Here is a 21,571-nt window from a genome sequence, read left to right as displayed (position 1 = left end):
GGTCTTATTAAGGGATTATTTACAGATGACTCCCCTTGAAACAAACTAGTTCCGAGTTACAGGAGGACATTATAAACTCACAGCGATCACACAGTGAGCCAACAGAAAGCCCGAGATTGAAACTGAACATGGGGAAAACAGTAATGTTTTAAATGCCAAGGAAACAAATGCAGAAGTGGGATTAAATGCACATAATGCTGATTCATTCATTGGTAAAGCACAGAGGTATTTCACCAGTGCGTAGTATGTATTAGGAAGTATTTACATCAAAAATAAAAGATTTTATGGCTGTTGCTTAAAACGACATATTTCTTTGCAAAATGTTTGTAATAGACACACACACATCACTCAAATAATTAAATCAAAGGAAAACAATATACAAAACAATCTGTTTAAAAATAAATCAGAGGCATAAGGGCAACGTCACTGCAGAACAAATCAGTATGCACAAGATATAATTGTACTACTGTACCGGAATGGTGGAAGCTCATGTTGTGGAATCATTGATCCGGAGTCCGTCCAGCTTTTTGCCCCGTTCCCTTCTTCAGCAGTTTTACAATGCCCAATGTGTGCCGGATGGCAGAGAGCATGTAAATACCGCGCCTACTTGCCTCTGGCAGCTGCACCAAACAATTAATGCCCTCTGCCTGCCGCTCATAAAGGGCTGGGGGCTGCTTTCTGGTGGGCAGCGCGCGCTGGATGCGTCGGAGAGGCCATACAGGAAAAAAAGAACCGAGTTCATTTCTGGCAGTGTAATGAATAGAGCCACTTTTACACGGCTGGGGGCTGCTTGCTAGTAAACGGCAGGCGGATTTAGTTGTGCTTAGCCTATAGTTAAATACATGCATGTCAGTCAGTCTGTTGAACACCAAGCTAAGTGAACTGCATTATTTAAAAGCAACGTGTTTTAGAAAAGCACTTTAAAACGGAACGGTTCGTTCAATTTGAATCATCTCTAATGGAATGGTTGTCTTGTTTGCTGCAAGTTTCTTCAGCTTCAAGAATAGATGAAGGTTACCACATTTATTTACTACAGTAGTTTTACTGAAAGTATCAGAGAGAGCAACGACGCGTCGAAGAAATGTGAACCATGAATCCGACAGACTAGCGAATGAAGTTACAACGCATGGCTATGTTTGTTATTATTACACTATGGTGGCCACTGAACATCAGCATTTAATGTTCTATTTACCTAACCACGAGGACGGGACACTTGAACATCTAAAGGGAAGTCCTGTCCTAGCATTGAGGAGGTAGTTGTTGCCGAGCAGCCCCGAGCTGCAGGATAAGCATTCCAAAACAACAGCGCCATCTTAGAGCACTTACCAAGAGCCACTCATACACGGCTGGGGGCTGTTTGCTAATAAGCGGCAGGCGGCTTTAGTAGTGCTCAAAATGCCCTGCGCCTGCCGGGGGGGCAGAGGGCATCTAAATACCACGCTGTACCATACGATTTACGTCCTCTCCCTGCCGATCATAAATGGCTGGGGGCTGCTTGCTGGTGGGCAGCAGGCGCGCTGGATGCGTCGTGGGGCAGTACTGAAAAAAAAAGCACAAAGTTAATGTCTGGGAGGGTAATGAATAGAGCCACTTAAACACGCCTTGGGGGGGCTGCTTGCTAAAGGCGGCAGGCGGCTTTAGCAGTGTTTAAAATGCCCTGCGCGTGCCTGTGCCGGGTGGCAGGGGGAACTAAATACCATGTCTACTTGCCTCTGGCAGCTGCACCAAACGATTTACGTCCTCTCCCTGCCGCTCATAAACAGCTGGGGGCTGCTTGCTGGTGGGCGGGAGGCGCGCTGGATGCCTCAGATAACGACTGTCTGTTTACAGGTTTAAACGCATGTGGAGCTCTCGTCTTTCTGTGGCTAAATTACATGGCTTTAAAACAACACCCGATCAGCAGGGGCTGTAACCTTATACACTTTATAAACATCACGACAGCTGGCAAAATATATGTGTCTCTGCCTGTGAGGCACACAATTGTCAGAAGCTGAAACCTTCTGAACTCCATCAACATCACGTGCTTGAAAAAAAAAAGTCCAACAAAAAGAGCATACCAAAACAACGCTCCTAATACAAGTAAAGGGGCCAATAGCCATAGGCGTGGCTAAGAGATCAAAAGGAGGGACTTAAAACATTATTAACCAATAGCAAGTGCAGAAGGTTTGAAAGGCACACTGGAGAACAAATGAAACCAACGATTTAAAAAGAGGCGGTCAGCCACTCACTAAAGTATATACTGCATGTCTCAACGAGACAGCGCAAGCGCTGCCTAGGCGAGACCTAAAAATGGCATAGTCATTTACAATGCCAATAGCTTTAGCTCTCGCAAAGGCGAGACCTATTGCATCTATACACACACACACACACACACCGAGCCCCACACACACAATCCTTTGGTGAATATGTAGTGTTGGAAGGGGTCCACAGGGGGCACAGCGGTGGGGAAACGAGTGGGACAGAGGGCAAAAGGGGCACAAAAGGGAAAAAAACGAGTGGCGCAGAAGGGCACAGAAAAACGAGAGGAACAGAGGGCAGAAAGGAACAAAAAACGAGGAAAAACGAGTGGCACAGAGGGCAGAAGGGCACAAAAAACGAGTGGAACAGAGGGCACAAACAACGAGAGGAGCAAAGGGCAGAAAGGCACAAAAAAAAAGAGGGAAACGAGTGGAACAGAGGACAGAAAGGCACAAAAAAAGAGTGGAAAACGAGTGGCACAGAGGGCAGAAAGGCACAAAAACGAGTGGCACAGAGGGCAGAAGGGCACAAAAGACGAGAGGAGCAGAGGGCAGAAAGGCACAAAAAACGAGTGGAACAGAGGGCAGAAGGGCACAAAAACGAGAGGGGCAGAAAGGAACAAAAAAAGAGGGAAAACGAGTGGAACAGAGGACAGAAAGGCACAAAAAAAGGGAAAAACGAGTGGCGCAGAGGGCAGAAAGGCACAAAAATGAGAGGCGCAGAGGTCAGAAAGGAACAAAAAGAGGGAAAACGAGTGGAACAGAGGACAGAAATGCACAAAAAAAAGAGGGAAAAACGAGTGGCACAGAGGGCAGAAAGGCACAAAAACGAGTGGCACAGAGGGCAGAAGGGCACAAAAGAGCCACACACCGACCCACACACACACAATCCTTTGGTGAATATGTAGTGTTGGAAGGGGTCCACATGGGGCACAGCGGTGGGGAAACGAGTGGGACAGAGGGCAAAAGGGGCACAAAAGGGAAAAAAACGAGTGGCGCAGAAGGGCACAGAAAAACGAGAGGAGCAGAGGGCAGAAAGGCACAAAAAAAGAGTGGAAAACGAGTGGCACAGAGGGCAGAAGGGCACAAAAAAACGAGTGGAACAGAGGGCACAAACAACGAGAGGAGCAGAGGGCAGAAAGGCACAAAAAAAGAGTGGAAAACGAGTGGCACAGAGGGCAGAAAGGCACAAAAACGAGTGGCACAGAGGGCAAAAGGGCACAAAAACGAGAGGGGCAGAAAGGAACAAAAAAAGAGGGAAAACGAGTGGAACAGAGGACAGAAAGGCACAAAAAAAGGGAAAAACGAGTGGCACAGAGGGCAGAAAGGCACAAAAACGAGTGGCACAGAGGGCAGAAGGGCACAAAAACGAGAGGAGCAGAGGGCAGAAAGGAACAAAAAGAGAGGGAAAACGAGTGGAACAGAGGACAGAAATGCACAAAAAAAAAAGAGGGAAAAACGAGTGGCACAGAGTGCAGAAAGGCACAAAAACGAGTGGCACAGAGGGAAGAAGGGCACAAAAGAGCCACACACCGACCCCCACACACACAATCCTTTGGTGAATATGTAGTGTTGGAAGGGGTCCACAGCGGCGGGGAAACCAGTGGGACAGAGGGCAAAAGGGGCACAAAAGGGGGAAAAACGAGGGGAACAAAAAAAACGAGTGGAACAGAGGGCAGAAGGGCACAAAAACGAGAGGGGCAGAAAGGAACAAAAAAAGAGGGAAAACGAGTGGAACAGAGGACAGAAAGGCACAAAAAAAGGGAAAAACGAGTGGCACAGAGGGCAGAAGGGCACAAACGAGAGGGGCAGAAAGGAACAAAAAAAGAGGGAAAACGAGTGGAACAGAGGACAGAAAGGCACAAAAAAAGGGAAAAACGAGTGGCACAGAGGGCAGAAGGGCACAAAAACGAGAGGAGCAGAGGGCAGAAAGGAACAAAGAGAGGGAAAACGAGTGGAACAGAGGACAGACATGCACAAAAAAAAAAGAGGGAAAAACGAGTGGCACAGTGCAGAAAGGCACAAAAACGAGTGGCACAGAGGGAAGAAGGGCACAAAAGAGCCACACACCGACCCACACACACAATCCTTTGGTGAATATGTAGTGTTGGAAGGGGTCCTCAGCGGCGGGGAAACCAGTGGGACAGAGGGCAAAAGGGGCACAAAAGGGGCAAAAACGAGGGGAACAAAAAAAACGAGAGGAACAGAGGGCAGAAAGGCACAAAACACGAGGGAAAAACGAGTGGCGCAGAAGGTAACAAAAAAACGAGTGGAACAGAGGGCAGAAAAAACGATAGGAGCAGAGGGCAGAAAGGCACAAAATAAGAGGGAAACGAGTGGAACAGAGGACAGAAAGGCACAAAAGAGAGAAACGAGTGGAACAGAGGACAGAAAGGCACAAAAACGAGTGGCGCAGAAGGGCACAAAAGACGAGGGGAGCAGAGGGCAGAAAGGCACAAATAACCTGCCTCGGTGAGGAATCTAGCTGGGCGCGCGGGGGATGGTCCTCTCGTTCTCCGGATGAATCTGAAGCGCCAGTTACAGGACATGTAGCCGGACCCCTACTCCGCGGCCCTGTAGAAAACAGCGCGTGCAAGAGATGCCATTAGCGAAAGACTCGCCACGGTGTGCGCGCAACACTCACCCAGTCTGTCTGTGATTGGCTGCCCATGTAGCACGTGACCAGGGGCAGTCACGCGCTTTCCGGGAACCCGCCAGGTAGGACAACAAAACAAACCCAAGGAAAGAAGCATGGAGGGTCCGGGGCAGCGGAAGCAGCAGCGGAGGGGGTGAAGAGCATCACCGGAGGGCAGACCAACAGCAAGTGAGTGCAAGGGAAACAGGAAATGATATTTTGGGAGGGTGAAAGGGACCTGCCGCCAACGAGACTATTGTTGCCGGGAGACAGACCTGGGCACGAGCCGATTCTGGTCCGGGCACACTGTGAAGCGCGTTCACGGACCAGAATCGGCTCGTGCCCAAGTCTGTCTCCCTTGAGAGGCATCACAGCAACAATAGTTTCTCGTTGGCGGCAGCGCTTCGCGCTGCAACGCCAGCGAGACCTAAAAACCAACGGAGACAGAACACGAACCCTTACATTCCTCTAAGAGAGGACAAATATATCAGGGTCCGCCACTCCACCCCTACTGGCAATACCCGATCTTCCCCCAAGGACCACCACAATTCTACCCCATGGAAAATGCCCAACCTTTTTTAGGCAGAGGCTGGGGCAGAGGAAGAGGAAGAAAAAGAGGGACACAACAAGTTCAGTGGCAGGACCAGCCTCCACACATGATGGACACAAGGAGCAAGACACGAGGTCAGAGGAATTAGTAGTTAACCTCTCAGACCGTACCCTCACGGAGACTGAACAGAGGGTCCTGAAAAAAGGTTTGGGCTTTGTCCCTACCCCTAGGGTGGACACATTTCAGGAAACTTGTGAAATACAACAATTCTTTAGGAAGATACGCCTAAGAGCATATTTTCATGACCATACTCCCATTGAGAGTGAGGACTCTGGGTTACGCAATCCATCTACCTTCACTCCAACGAATAACATGGTCCCCCCAGAAGTATTGACTTTTGAAAAGGCAGTCAAGAAAGAAATGGTTACAATACGTCCCACTGACACATTCCATAACCTCTCCAATGCTGAGAAGCCTGCAGCAAGGGCCCTTGCGACAGACAATAGTATAACTATTAAACAGGCAGATAAGGGAGGTGCAACTGTCATACAATCCACTGTGGACTATGACAAGGAATGTCAGAGACAATTGGCTGACCGGAGATATTACACCCCGATCACATTGGACCCGACTGACAGACTAAGGACCACCATCACCACTATGGTGGTCGAGGCCGAGAACAACGGCTGGATCACAAGGAATGAGGCAGAGTTCCTGTCCACAAAAAATCCAAGGACACCGTATTTTTATACGCTGCCCAAAATTCACAAAGGAACTACACCAACCCCGGGTAGGCCCATCGTATCCGGGATCGGCTCAATCCTTGAGCCACTTTCGAGGTTTTGTGATCACTTTTTACTACCCTTAGTGAAACAAACACCCTCATATGTTAGAGATACGACTGACATCCTCCGCATTTTAGATGAGACCGAAACCACCGAAGAGATAAACCTCTTGGTCACTCTAGATGTGGAGGCTTTATGTACAAATATACTTCAACAAGCGACCCTAACAGTCATGGAGACGGCCCTGTTAAGAGAGGAGTGGACATCACCAACACCAGTGTCCTTTATCATGGAATGCGCATCTCTCGCACTCACTGAAAATTACTTTGAGTACCAGAAGAAACTATACCATCAATCCAAGGGTACTTCCATGGGAAGTACCTTCGCGCCGAGTGTGGCCTGCCTCTACATGGCCTCATTTGAGTCAGAGGTCATCATGAGCCCAGAAAACCCCTTCAGAGAACACCTCATACTATGGAGGAGGTTCATCGATGACATTTTCATCCTCTGGAAGGGAGAGAGATCCTTATGTGAAGCATTTTGCTCATGGATTAACACCAAGAACCCATATCTGAATTTTACACATACTGAGTGTCAGCGACTGAATTACCATTTTTAGATCTGATGGTAAGACTGGACAACTCGGAGCTGAGCACGACACTGTTTAGGAAACCTATGGATAGGAACAGCTTGCTCCTGTACAGTAGCCATCACCCTGGCACCCTAAAGAACAACTTACCAGTAGGTCAATTCCTGAGGATCAGGAGAAATTGTAGTACACTGGAAGACTTCAAAAAAGAGGCGCAAACATTGGCTGATAACCTAGAACAACGTGGTTACCCCTCAAAAGAGATCAAAAAGTCAATGAAGAGGGCTAGGAACAATCCTCGGGAAACACTACTCCAGGTAGTGACTAAAGAACAGACAGACACTCTGACGTGTGTTACTTCATACACACCAACATCATCTTCCCTTAAGAAAGTGATCAACAAACACTGGGGTATATTAAATACCGGAGAATTAACCATACCTAGGCCTAGATTTGCATTTAAAAGAACTCAGAATCTAAAAGAGATACTGATACACACCAGACCATTGAAGGATGCCAGGGTAACACAAAGTACATTATGGGGCCTCCCACCAGTCAAAGGCCACTTCCCTTGTGGTAATTGTACCACTTGTGGACAGACAACAAATACCAAAGAAGTGACCTTGAGGGACAATTTCACCTGGGAACTTAGACGACACACAAACTGCAACACCACAAATTGCATCTACCTTGTGACATGCCCTTGTGGCCTTGAATACGTAGGTATGACTCAGAGGGCAGTCAGGATATGAATAACAGAGCACAAAAGTAACATATGGTGCATGAAAACGACAACCAGGCTGTATACACACTATAAGGAACACAAACACCCCCCAGAATCATTGAGGTGGTTGGTCCTTGAAACTCACCCTAACATCACCCAACGAGCCCTGTTCAGAATTGAACAGAGATGGATACACCGTCTGTCCTCAGACTCCCTTGGGCTTAATGATGACATCCCGTGGGTTAGCTTAAGGTAAATTTCACACGAATACCTTAAGATATTTGGACACCCATACACTCAGAAGCAACTTATGAATTGTTAAGGCGACTTACATAGTCCATGAGTATCCCTGGTAACGGTCGATATACACTTACTGACCCTTTTTCAATCCCCTACTTAATTTGTTCATAATACAACTATTAACGTTGATATAGATCCCACATTATCACCATCATAAGACTCCAACACCTGACATAGATAGTCATTCTTACTTAAGTAAACCCACTACAAAATGGCGCCCACCGTAACTCTGACAACTTGGAGTTCTAACCGGACTTACATAGTCCATGAGTATCCCTGGCAACAGTGGTCGATATACACCTACTGACCCTTTTTCAGTAATACAATATATCTCACATTATCACCATCATAAGACTCCAACACCTGACTTAGATAGTCATTCTTACTTAAGAAAACCCACTACAAAATGGCGCCCACCGTAACTCTGACAACTTGGAGTTCTAACCCGATCACATGATCATGAATTCCAGACCAATCCAGATCAGAGCCCTTTACTACATAAAGGAAGTTGAAAGACACTCGTGTTGTTTCCAGCACTGGCGGTGACGGGTAGGTTACGAACCACCTCAGGCAACATGAAACTGTGAGTATCAATTGGCTGCAAGCGACGACGCTGCGATACTGAATATAACAACCTAACATTAGGTTCATATATGTTTATGGGTTAATTAATGGTACTAGAGACCATCTAACACTAGATTTATCCAACATATATGTGTGTGGGGTTTAATAATGATTCTAGAGAGAGGTGTGTTCACAATAAGTTTATCGAATTGCTGACACACGGACGTACTCCAGATTTCCTAATGAGGTTTAAATAAGGACTCGATAAAATAGGGCTCCCGATTATCCTTTGTAACAAGATTCTTAAGCGGTCTGTTTGGCTCGCTATGTGCTAATGCACGCTAGTTGTGCCTCCGCTCAGCCACTAGCAATGGCCACAATACTTGGCGATACCCTAATACATGACTATAACACCTGGCATTACCAATCAGGCTACCTTGGGACATGCAACCATTGTACCGTAGTATAGCTCAGACAAGGCATCTTAAAGCTATAACAACCGCTTTTTAATTTTCTTCTTTACTAACTAAGCGAACGTTTGGATGCCTAGTACTCCTTGTTCCATACACAACCTCACACTACAACAAGATATTCCATGTTAGGAACAGCATCCTATACCTGAATAGCCAAATCCTTTGCCGTTTAACACGTGGATTTACGTTTATTTCACTTCACAGATAGCTAATGGGCTAGCCTGTGATACTGCCAAGAGCTGATTGAAGCACGAATACCTGTCGCTCTAGGTGAGTTTCACCGTAACAAAATAATTTGCTACTTATTCTCCTATGCGATGAATTAAATTGGTTATGAGATGTCTACCACTTAAGGGTCTAATGAATGACTCCACCCCTAGTCTTGATCACCCACTCAGGTGTTCACCTGCACTCTGACATAAACAATAACGGGCACAGAACTAGACTGATGTCATATACCTCACGATGGTTTGGTTGGCTTGAGGTATGCACGGTTGCAACCTTGAACATAAGCAAATATGATTCTGATGTGAATTTTGATATTCCCTTCTCCGCAGGTTGCTCCACTGCGACGATTGGCACACCTTAGTGGTGCCAGACCCAGATAGTGATAGTATCACCCTCTGTACACTGTAGATAGAAACACACACAGGTCCTGACGAAATGCCATGAGGGCATGAAACATGTCGACCACTAGAGTAGGAGACAGTTAGAGACAAATACAAGTCACACTAACTGTCCATCTTCCTCTAACTTTTTAATGAGGTGGACAGCTGTCCTAAAAAAACACATTCAACAGACTATCCAACCTTTTTTAACTCACTCTACTCATCTACACTTCTTCAGGCCCCTCACACCCACGCACTCAACGGCAAGGAACAAAAGATATCCGCTAAGGAGCCCCTTCACGGGTGCCCGTCGGGCATTGCACCGCCGGCCCGACGAGGAGCAGGCCCAGATGATGAAACATGACACCTAGCTTGCTGGGTGTGTGAGGGCATTAGTTCCGAATATGGGAACTCCCCTTCCCTACCTATAGGTTCTTTGAGTCCAATCAATATCGACGGATTTGAGAATTGACCTCACTAACAAACCATCCCCTTAAGGAACTGCATACCCGTTCTAAATATAGTCTATCCGGGGCATGTATGCTGAACCTCTTGTAAAAGCCCTTCTGTCCTCCTCCTTTTGTTAATAGCTCCAAAAAGTGCTACCAGGCCAGCCTAGAGCTACAGTGCATGTGCGCGGGCGCTCGCGCCGCGCTTTACCGCGATTACTTTCGGTTTCACGGCCGCTTTGATGTTTGATCGTGATCGCGATCACTTTCGCGGCCGCACGGCCGCTGTGCATAGCCAATAGGTCTCGCTTTTGGGACCTTATAAGTATTTAGTTATGCAACTGTTGCATGGCTAAACACTTATAAGGTCCCAAAGGCGAGACCTATTGACTATGCCAATGCTTGTTAGGTTTTGCCTCGCTCTGTGCTTGAGAAATGTATTGTTTTTAATATAAACTTAAAAGGGAGTTACATCCCACCTCCTCTGTTTCCTGGATTCTCATTGGTTCCTGTATGTGCTACTTACTTTTTCTCCATTTCTGTTGGCTGTAGCATATTTTCTCGATTTACCAATACTTGTTCTTAGTCTGCTTTTTTTATTAATCTTCCAGAATCACAGTAAAATCATTACAGCAGTTGTACATCACAGGAGATTATGACAATAATGCCTGTACATTCCGTTCAAATATAGGACGTATTCTCAATATCAACCTTGCATTACTGGATCCGGACATACACAGCGTTGTCCTAAAAGTTTAGATCATAACATTTAACGAGCTCCAGTGTTGCCCATTCCCATAAATCTTTGGCCCAACTCTCCGGCGTGGGAGGCGTCAAGCTTATCCACCTGTTTGCTATTCTCCGTTTGGCTAGTACTAACCCTAGCTGTAAAAATGTCCTTGTAAGTTTTTTCCCTTTAGGTCTAGGGAGGAGTCCCAGTGATATCTCCTTAACGGAGTGAGGTATCGTCCATCCTGTAACCTTTTGTAAGCTGTCTATCACCGACCCCCAATAAGATTCCAATTCCGGACAGTCCCAAGTCATGTGTAGGTAATGGGCATCAGTATAACCACATTTGGGGCAGTGGGCAGGGTGGTCCGGGTATATTTTGTGTAGCATTCGTGGAGTCAGATAGGTTTGATGTGCAATGTTATATTGTGTGAGTTAGAATCTGGTGTTGGAGCTAATTTGCTTGACCCCCTCATGCACCCTCCTCCACTCTGTTTCTGTTAAGAGTTCATCTACTATCGCGTCCCATTTAGAATGAACTGGAAGGGGGTCAGCAGGGATTCCTAGCTATCGTAACGGAAAGTTTCAATTCTATTAAGGCCTCGGAGGCGAGGATTATGCCTTCTTTCTTCACTTTTATTCAACAGCAACCATCACAACTTTAAAGACAAAAACTACTTTTCCCATGAAGCCTTTGGATAAATGTTGTTAAAAAACTTCCAATAGGAACAGAGTGAATGTCCAATCAGATTGCAAACAGTCCAACATAGTCTCTCTCCACTGGCCCCTTGTCCTCTTTCAATGTGCGGTGTCAGCCATAGGATCACCATCATGCATCCTGTTTATTTGCATCAGATCCTGCAAAGACAAGGAAGATTGTCACCACTAAGGCATTCAACCACTCAAGCCTGTGGGGAGAAGCACATCAAAGAGCAAAGCAATACTATGTAATCGAGACCAACGTCTCCATAGTCAATTGTAAATGCATGAATTACTTACTCCAATACGGGGAGGGCGATATGCCTGAAGGAATCCCTAGGGTGGGATAATCCTCGTCTCTGAGTCCTTAATAGAATTGAAACTTTCCGTTACAATAGCATGTTTCATTCTATGTCAGGACTGGACCCGAGGATTATGCTAGTATAAAGCTTGCTCACCACGAGGTGAGCCATGTTAAGCACTGATATGAAATCGCACCTTTTAAAGGTTGAGCCCAAAGACCAGTATGCTGTGTTGAGGATATCCTCCAAACAGGCGCCTAAGCCAAATGGCTGCCGGTTCAATGCTTGGAAGGAGGATTGACACACCCAGCTGATCATCCTGATTATATTACTAATGTTTTTTCAATCTTGTAATTTTGGCACATATTCTTATTAAACTGATACGGCAAGAACAACTTTGATGTCCTGCTGGTACTTTGAATTGATAGACTTGAATAACTCTATGAATTGATATATACTTAAATAGGAGTGCCGAGGTTTATTTCTGTTTTATGCTCTCACCGGGTCCAGTTGGGCTTCTGTGTCTTAGCACCTTAGGCAGTGGGGTGCAGTCCTTATAACCTCGAGGGGCACCAAGACTCACATGCTGATATTGTATGCACAAGGGGAATAGATGTGCTACCAATTGTTCCACCACTGCCGTTTGTAAATATTGCCTAAGCCAAATGCTTTAGAAGCCATAGCACCTCTAGCTGAGTGTGTTCCAAAAATCAGAAGATCGATACCAGCTTCTTACATTACCCATCTAAACCACCTAGCTATAGTGGATGAAGAAACCGCCTTTAAAGGTTTACGAAGTGCAATAAGCATCTGTTGCTCCCCGGGGGGATGAACTTCCTCGGTCATTTTCTCATATGCTTTCAGGCATCGCACCATGCACAGTTTGGAAGAGTCTGGGAATTCTGGGTAAGAAACAACACTCGTGTGACACTTTGTTCTTCTGTGGAGAGTGAAAGTTAACCCGGTTAGGGAAAAAATCCTGCCTGTGATGTCTAACGCCCTCACATCAGAAACACAATGGCAGGATATGAGACATAGCAACATAGCCAATTTGGCTGACAATTCTTTCCTAGACAAAAACCGATCAGGTTGCCAAGAAAGGAAAAGATTAAGGACCTGGTTGAGGTTCTGGAGGAAGAGTGAGTCTGATACCTCGTAGTAATCTGCATATCAAGGGGTGTTCTCCCACCGCTGTGTCGTTGTTCAGGGTATGCCCAGCTGAAATGGCTGACCGAAAGCTGTTAATTGGTCTGTAAGCCAAACATTTATGAGCTAAATGGGCTAGAAAATTAATGATGTGGACTACATCTGCGTCCAAGGGATTGAGGTCCCTTCGCTTACCCCAACTGGACCATCTGCCCCATGCAGATTTATACCTCTTGACAGTACGGTCTTCCCACGCTCTGGACATGAGGATCTCAGCCTTTTCCGAAAGGCCCGGGACCCCCCAACGTTCCGGTAATCCACCACGCCATGAGCCACAATGAATTCTTCTGAATCAGGGGATGAAGAACTTGGTTGGGACTCTTGAGGAAAGCCGGAAACTGGGGGAGTAGGATTGGAGAATCCCAAGGAAGTTCAAGAAGAACTGGAGACCAAACTTGCGACCTCCACAGAGGGTTGATCAGAACCACTTCCGTCCCTTGTCTCCTGACCTGGGCTGTCACCCTTGTGATCATCGCGAAGGGGGGAAAAGTGTAGCCTTTCTTCAGACTCCAGTCCTGGAGAAACACATCTGTGGCCACTGCTAAAGGGTCTGGTCTCCAGCTGAAGAAGCGGGGAAGCTAGTGGTCCAATCTCGAGGTGAACAGATCCACTGAAAAAGGACCCCACTGGGTGTTCAGAGTCGCAAACACTTCCGGCTCTAGTTTCCAAAGGCTGGAATCCTTGAAGTTGCAGGATTGAAAGTTTGCTGCTTGATTCTCGCGGCCCGGCAAGTACTCTGCCATGACCGACACCTGAAGGTCCAGGCAATACTGCCAAAATCCAGCTGCCAGGTCCGAGAGGGCTTTGGATCGTATGCCCCCTAAGTGATTGATATATGCGAGCGCTGAAATGTTATCCATCTTCAGAAGGACACATGACTGAATAGACTCTCTTGTCCGACAACGAAATGCGAACGAACCTGCTAGAAGTTCTAAGCAATTTATATGTAACTTCATGCTGGCATCGGTCTCTATAACCAAATCTGGTGTTGACCCGAAATTCGCCCAGCCATTCCAGGCCCCATGTGGCCAAGCTACCATTGGATTTCCTCTCAAGCTTCTTCGGACAGTGACACCTTGTGAGAGTAGGGGTAATGTTTGCGTAAATGGGACGCGTTTAGACGTTGAGGGGCCCTGTAGTGGAGGGGGCACGGGAAGATGGCCTGGATTGATAATGAGAGGAGGCCCACCACTCATGCTATCTGTCTGAGAGTCACTTGGGGTTTGGACAGAGCACGCCTTAACTCGTGTCGAATTTTCGCTACTTTTCTGGATGGAAGACTTGGAGTAGAGGTGGTGGAGTCTATCACGAAACCTAAAAATGTCATTTTCTGTGAAGGAGATAGGAGAAACTTCTTGTTGATCACGAAGCCTAGACTCTGCAACAAATTCACAGCCAACTGGAGGTGAGAAAGTAATTGAGGAGGACATGAGTCCATAAGAAGCAAATCGTCCAGACAAACTATCATTCGTATACCTCTAGTCCTGAGATGTTCCACCACTGGTATGAGCACCTTGGTGAAGCACCACGGAGCCGAGGAAAGACCGAAGGGAAGGGACGCAAATTCGTATGTCTGACTTTTCCAAATGAATTGAAGGAACCTGCGGTTAGGTGGGAAGACTGAAACAACCAGGAAGGCATCCTTGAGGTGCAAGCAGACCATCCAATCCAGGGGTCTCAGCACATCTCTGAGGAGATAGATCCCCTCCATTTTGAAAGGGTGGTAGACCACACACTCATTGAACTTGCTTAAGTTTATCACAGGTCTTTGACCTTCATCGGTCTTACTGACCAGAAAAATATTGCTGATGAAACCTCGCGGGTGAGGGAAGAAGGGAAGAATTACGCCCTTGGAGAGAAGGGACGCGACCTCTTGGTCCACCAAAGCAGCATCCTGTTGGGAGAATTGGATGGCACGTGGGCGAACCCACTGAAAGGGATCCCTGAAAAAACTCTCTGTGTAATCCATGAATAGTTTGAAGGACGCACGCATCTCCTGTGATGGAAGTCCACAGCCGGAAAAAACTTGCCAGCCGCCCCCCTACTTTTAAGTGGGAAGAAGGAAGTACACTCACCAGGGCTTGAGGAAGTTGGGCCCTCCTCAGTAACCTCTGCCCTTGCCCCAACTTCCCCTCGTGAGGTAGAAGTTTCCGAACCTGATTTGGTCCTGGTACTGTCTGGGGCCTTGTTTTTTCTGCTGGTACTGGTTGGAGACCAGGCCGGTCAAGCGGCCCCTTCCTCGGCTGACTCCGCGAAAAACCCGAGGGAATACCCTCTTGATGGTTCTGTGCCTTGTCTAGGGAAGTAAAGGTGTTGAGAAACTTCCCTAGTTCCTTTATGAATGGCCCACCAAAGAGCCCTCCCTGTGCGACTGCTCCTGCTTCGGAATCTGCCAAATGAGAAGAGAGCGACGACGCTCTGTTGATAGGGCACAATTTGCATTGCCTCAAAAAATTATAGCTCTTTGGGCCCACCCGAGAGGGTCTCTGGAGAGATAAGGGCACCTGATACTTTTGCTTCCTCAACCATGTCAAGGATATTTGTGAAGGGCCCCAGGGCATCCAGGAGTTTGTTCTGGCATGCAGGCCACGATTGATCAATACCCTTTTTAGGGTCCTTCATACATTTTTGTAAATAGCTGGCTATTTGTGTGCCAATTTCCGGGTAAGGGCCACTTTTCCCTCTAATGAGGTACGAAGATATTCGGCGTGGAGGCAGTTACATGCTTCCTTTTCTAGTGGTCTGCAAATGCGTCCTGCCATGTAACATGCAATCTTGTCGGCCGGGGCCCATATAGATGACCGGGGATGTATTCTGTCCTCAGGGTCCAACATATCTGAAATATCTTGGGAAGTGTTAGAGGGCAGAGAGGAGCGTCCTTGATTGGAAGGACCAGGCTCATTGTCAGGATCTCCTGAACCCTTGGGGGAGGGGTGTGGGGGGGGGGGTGGGAAGGGATGCTAAGAGGTAAGCCTCCATCTCCTACTGGTAAAGCGGGTTGCGTCGCAAGAAAAGTTTGACGGAGCCTGTCCGAGGCTTCTAAATCCACCCCACCCCTGCCTCACAAGTATGTTTTGCAGGGGTGCCCGCTGAATCTGTTAGTGTAAGGGCAGTTCCCAAGGTATTTGAGGGAGTAATGGGTTGCGTGGGCAGTGGTGTTAATTTAGCAAATGCCTGGGCAATTTGGTGGGAGATTCTCTCTTCCAAGGGGTCATAGCCTCCCCTACTGCCCGATAGATTGAGGCGTCTACCGCGTCATAGAAATCGTCATCCCAGGGGAGATCGGCCATAGGGTCCTCCACCCCCTGGGAATCATCCTCATAGTCCATAGTATTGAATTTGATATTGGACTAGTGATGGAAAAATGAATAGTAAAGTCTGTGTGGCAGACTGGCAGCCCTCTTTTAAGTGGCCACTTATTGGGGAACTGGGTGGCAGTCCAAAATATATATGCGATGGTTTTGCAAGAATCTTGATGGGTCCAAGCCCTGGGACACTTGCCTGGTGCTGATCACAGTTGTGAAGAAGGCCGGCCTGGGTATGTGTCCCAAAAGGCCACTTAGGGCCAAAATACAGACTCAAGAAAGCGTAGAAAATCAGTGGTATTACGGACTCCCTATCCCCTAGAGCTGCAGAGCGTGAATGAGATCCGATCGGCCTGTTAATCTGTCGCTGAGGCTTGATCGCTACAGACCCGTCTGGGCGTTTCTCTCAGGCCGGCAGATAAAACAGGCACAGCACGCTCAGTGAAATTCCTCTGAGAGGAATTTCAAACTAACGTGTCCGCTCTTTCCGCCTCCCGCACACTCTAGTGGCGGGAGGCCAACGGTGCAGCAGGATGGGGACGCGTAAGAGAGTCTGTAGCTCTCTCGTCCCTAAGCTGCCAGAACGGATAAGGGGAAACCATAAAAGGGCAGCAAACGCGGCAGAGCCGCTAATTTTACAAAATGATAATCAAACCTTCAAAAAAATGGAACACAATTACAGACCAGGAAAAGAATGCCGATGAGGCAAAAATGCCTCACAGAGCGGCAGCGTTTCGGGAATCAGTAGCGATATGAATACCCATTAATGACAAATTATAATAAGTGGAATAATATCGCTTGCAAAAGATGGTTAACCCCAACAATTGAACACAGAATAGAATTAGGTTCTTATCTTGGCTGCGCAGCAGCGAAGAAAGAGGGCAAGGGGCCAGTGAAGCAGGACTATGTTGGACTGGTTGCATTCTGATTGGACATTCTCTCTGTTACTATTGGATGTTTTTTTAACTACATTTATCCCAAGGTTTCATGGGAAAAGTAGTTTGTCTTTAAAGTTGGGATGGCTGCTGTTGAATAAAAGTGAAGAAAGAAGGCATAATCCTCACCTCCAGTCCTGACATAGAATTCGCTTTCCTCCTTCTCAATCAGGCGTCCCATGGGGAAGAGCTTAGACTTCCCTGGATTGAGGCACAGTCCCGATACCTCCCCAAAGCCGGTCAGCTCCCTGAGAAACACAGGTATTGCCTCGTCAGTACGCCGAAGATATACAAGCGTATCATCAGCATACATTGATACCACGTGAGAAACATTTTCCAACTAGGTCCCCCATCTCTCCATCCTAATTCTAAGGGTGATCGCCAGGGGCTCCATCGCGAGAGCGAATTGAAGTGGCGATAAGGGGCAACGCCTTTGTAGCTCGAATCTGTCTGACACCTGATTTCAGGCGCAGTGCACCCTAGCCATAGGTCTAGTGTATAGCAGTTTCATCCATCTTATATACTTTTCCCTTGCCCCATCTTGCTAAGCACCATCCACATATATTCCTATTCAACAGAGTCGAAGTCCTGCTGGATGTCCAGGAGGCACAAGGCCCAGCTCTCTTCCCGTAGATGTGGCGCATGCCAGATATGCGCGAGTCTATGTAGATTGTGTGTGGTGTTTCGACCGGGAATAATTCTGGCCTGGTCCGTGTGGACCAGTTGGGCCACGTATGTCAGGAGACGTGCCGCCAGCACACTGCCTAGTATTTGTTCATCGATATTCAGGAGAGAGATGGGCCTATAAGAGCCAAGGGAGAGGGGGAAATCATGGGCACCATTGCTTCCATCGTGGTGTTAGGGAGTTCCCCGTGGGCCAGCGCTTCGTTAAACACCTATAGAAGGTGGTCGGCCAGCTGTGGGCCAAATAGTTTTATAAAACTCCGCTGGGAGCCCATCACTCCAGGGGCACTTCTCTGATTTCAACTTCTTAATCACTGCTAGTACTTCCTCCCTGGAAATTGGTGCCCGTAGGGCTTGGGCTTCTTCCTCCCCCAAAGTGGGAAGCGTTATCCCATCAAGAAAGTACCATAGTATGTGCGGCCTAACAGGCATGGCAGTTGTGTCATAAGTGGGTCGCAAATTCTTTTAGAATTGCGTCATGCGTGTATACCACGTTCCCTTCACTGTTTCGAAGCTGTAGAATAGGTGCGTGTTCTGTCTCCGTCCTAATCAGTTGTGCTAGGAGCGCCCCTGACCTGTCTCCCTCCATATGTAACCTCTGTCTGGTCTGCTTTTCTTATCTGTTTCCCGCCGCCGAAATGCTGTTAACATTCGCGTTGGTGGAATTCTTTTTTTTATTAATAAAGTTTGCCTCTTTTCCTTTTTCGTTTTGCAGTAGTTTTATATAGCTGCAATTTATCCCCGTAATTTGCCTAGAATCACAGGATGTTGCGTCTGCGAAACTCGAACTGGAAATCTCGGCTCTCAAGTCGGAAGCACTGGCCGCTGCACCACCTCCTCTCCGCTCCACCCCCGTGATGGATGTCATGCCACAATTACTTTTTACATGTCGCAAAATAAATGAACATTGATGGAAAGAAATTATAAAAACATAAGTAATTGGTGAACCTTATATTATCAAGATGAACTGACATTTAACCATCGAATAGCATAACCGGTTTATTCTGAGCTAAGATCATCTCCGCCATTAGAGCTATGCAGCGAGTCGTTTTCTTGTTGTAAGTATGTGCAGTCCAGCCTGCATGGATTGATATGTGAACTTATATGAAACCCAGTGGGATGCTGTGCGTCAATGCCACATCAATAAGTGATTATCCTCAGTTTGGAGCATGACTGTTCTACCAATTCACTTAAGGTACCGACCATATCATTTCACCACGAGCATTCGCCTAAGACTTTGCTGGCTTTACCTCCAGGACACCCAATTAGAGATTGCCTTACAATTTTCTCTTCCTCGGCTCCTGGCAGTAATGATGTTTATCGGGTACATATGTTTCTATCAGGCAGGTGCTTCCTAACCTCAGGACGCCTTTGGTCTTGATGTCAGCAAATTAGCCAAAGGTATACCAAATTCTTCATCCTATCCGCTCCAAACTTAACATTTTACAGGGATTTTATTTGGGAAAGAAACCAGGTTGTTGCTAAGGTAAATCGGGCACCAATCAGTGCCTATGTTCTGCCGGTGTTTACTGCTACCCAGCACCTGCACTCCTTTCACATGACTAGGGATCTTAGTTACTCCTGAGGGCGGGGTCCACTGCCAAAAAAAACTTATTAAAAAAAAGTGACTACTGAAGCAGGGGGTTACTATGTCCTGCTCGCTTGCATTCAAAATCAGTATGATTTTTTTCTCCAGATTTGTTAATGAGACTATTTGTATACGATTGAGAATAATGATGCTCCCTTACAATACCAATGACAAAAATGATATACTTCAGCTGCTATTATATGTGAGAAAGTGCCCGCTTTCTCCATGGTTGCCCCCCACTTTTTGCTGAATTGCTGATGTGCTTTGACTGAGTGTGTCCTGTGCTCCTGCTGGCCAGGTACCCAGGGTCTATGTTCTTTCCCTAAAACTGCATTGAAGCTTAAACCCAATTGGCATCTCTGGCCACAGGTCAGCCCCTGGTAAATGGCACCACAGGTACCCAGGGCACTGTGACCAGAGAAGGCCTCTAAGTGCTGCAGCACTTATTGTACCACCCTTAGAGGCCCTGTACCATCTCACACACACGCACCACCCCCCCCTTGCAGGCTGCGTGTCTTGGTGCAGAACAAAGTGAAGAGTCGACATGGCACACATCCCTGTGTGCCATGCCTACAACCTACTGCCCTGGCACAGATCAGTCCCCCCTCTAGCTGGGTGCACTATACCAGTGGTGAGGGTACAGGTGCCTGAGCCCTGTACCCCTACAGTGTCTAAGTCCATTCTTAGACATTGTAAGTGCAGTGCTGCCATTAAGAGTTTATGGTGCTGGGAGTTTGTTATTACAAACTCCACAGCACCATAATGGCTACACTGCAAACTGAGTAGTTTGTGATAACATTTTTCAGCATATTAAACCCACACTGATGCCAGTGTGAGATTTAATGAAAATTGCACACAGAGGGCATCTTAGAGATGCCCCCTAAAAAACGACCTACCACTAGTGTCCAGGCTGAGTGGCTGCCTTCAGCTGCCACCACCAGACATGTTTCTGGACCCCTGGGTCGAGAGCCTGCTGCTCTCGGGGGCCTGAAACAATGCACATCCTGGGACGAGGTGCCAAGCCTCCTCCCCCAGGATGGACAGGGTTCACGAAGGGGAAGCTTCAAAGGCTTGCCCAGGCCACTTGTTGCTTTCAGCAACTGGTCCCCATTGGTTCTGACCCCCACTGTAGGCGGGAGAACCGGCAGGAAAAACAAGTAACTACTGCAACTCTTAGTTCAACAGGCTAGAAGGGAAATATCTTTGTTAGGATCTTAATAATAAAGAAACAGGAACTTACCGGCCTGTAGACCTGAGAGTTAAAGGTGAGGGTGTTGTCAAAGAATACACCAAGATTCTTTGTGGCGATCGTAATATTAATTGTTTCATATGATGTAGCAAAACCTTGAATATTTTAATTTATTTATCTGGTCTCTCATTATCTAGAGCAGTTAGTCTTTGTTTTTCTTTGCATGATATCTTCAATATTCAGTGCTATGATTGTGGTAGCCATTAGTTTTTTTACATTGATTGCATATGATACTTAAAAATGACAGCAAGCTAAATTTTTTAAATAGCTTCCTGTTTTCACCTGTTTATATCATATATTTTATTTTGCAGATGTGTACAAAGCAACATTGTGTTGTTGACTCAGGCCTTTAGAAGAAAATTTGTGATTCCAGATTTTATGTCTTTTACCTCACACATTGATGAGTTGCATGACAGTGGTAAGAAACTTTCAGGAGGAAATGTAAGTTTTTGATTTTTATTCAAACATTTCTTCTGCAAATGTTTGTATTGTTTATTAAGTGACTTACTGTGTGCCTCACTAGTAGCATGTTTGAAATCATTTACTGAAAAATGTGTTTGAAAAAGTGTTTCACCTCAGAATAATGAATTGAAAATTGTGAAATAATGTATGCGAGCCTTCCCCTATTAATAACTGGCCCAGAATTAGGGGTAGTTCACATAACCTCTGTGGCACATATTTTGGAAGCATGGCATGGCGAGGCCACTTCATATTTACCCATATTTAACATGGATGGCACGCTCTTTCAGTTGATATTCTAGGTTTAGTAGTTTTTTTAATGCAGCAAAAAAGTAACATGCCTTTATAAAGGTGCATTAACCATATAATATATAATTTGTCGAACATGAATTTGCCATATAATGTATAATTTGTGGAACACAAGATAAAAGCAATCAACAGCAGAGAATTCTAGTTTGTAATTCTGATTACATACAGGCATGAAGTCGCTAATTTTAAAGA

The 21,571-nt window shown here is 46.5% G+C and overlaps 1 protein-coding gene across 2 annotated transcripts in view; it reads left to right on the top strand.

The window, feature by feature from the left end:
• The window catches only part of GLS (glutaminase), a 932,984-nt gene that overhangs the window by 182,505 nt on the left and 728,908 nt on the right, over positions 1–21,571 (top strand). For both annotated transcript variants that reach the window (XM_085648790.1, XM_085648791.1), the window contains exon 4: positions 20,923–21,052. In XM_085648790.1, the coding sequence (XP_085504916.1) occupies positions 20,923–21,052 (130 nt within the window). The remainder of the gene's footprint in view (positions 1–20,922; positions 21,053–21,571) is intronic.

This window comes from Triturus cristatus, chromosome 3_2 (genome assembly GCF_964204655.1).
Source record: "Triturus cristatus chromosome 3_2, aTriCri1.1, whole genome shotgun sequence".
NCBI classification, from domain to species: domain Eukaryota; kingdom Metazoa; phylum Chordata; class Amphibia; order Caudata; family Salamandridae; genus Triturus; species Triturus cristatus.
The sequence above is the reverse complement of the archived record's forward strand: the minus strand, read 5'-3'. Positions and strand labels throughout refer to the sequence as shown.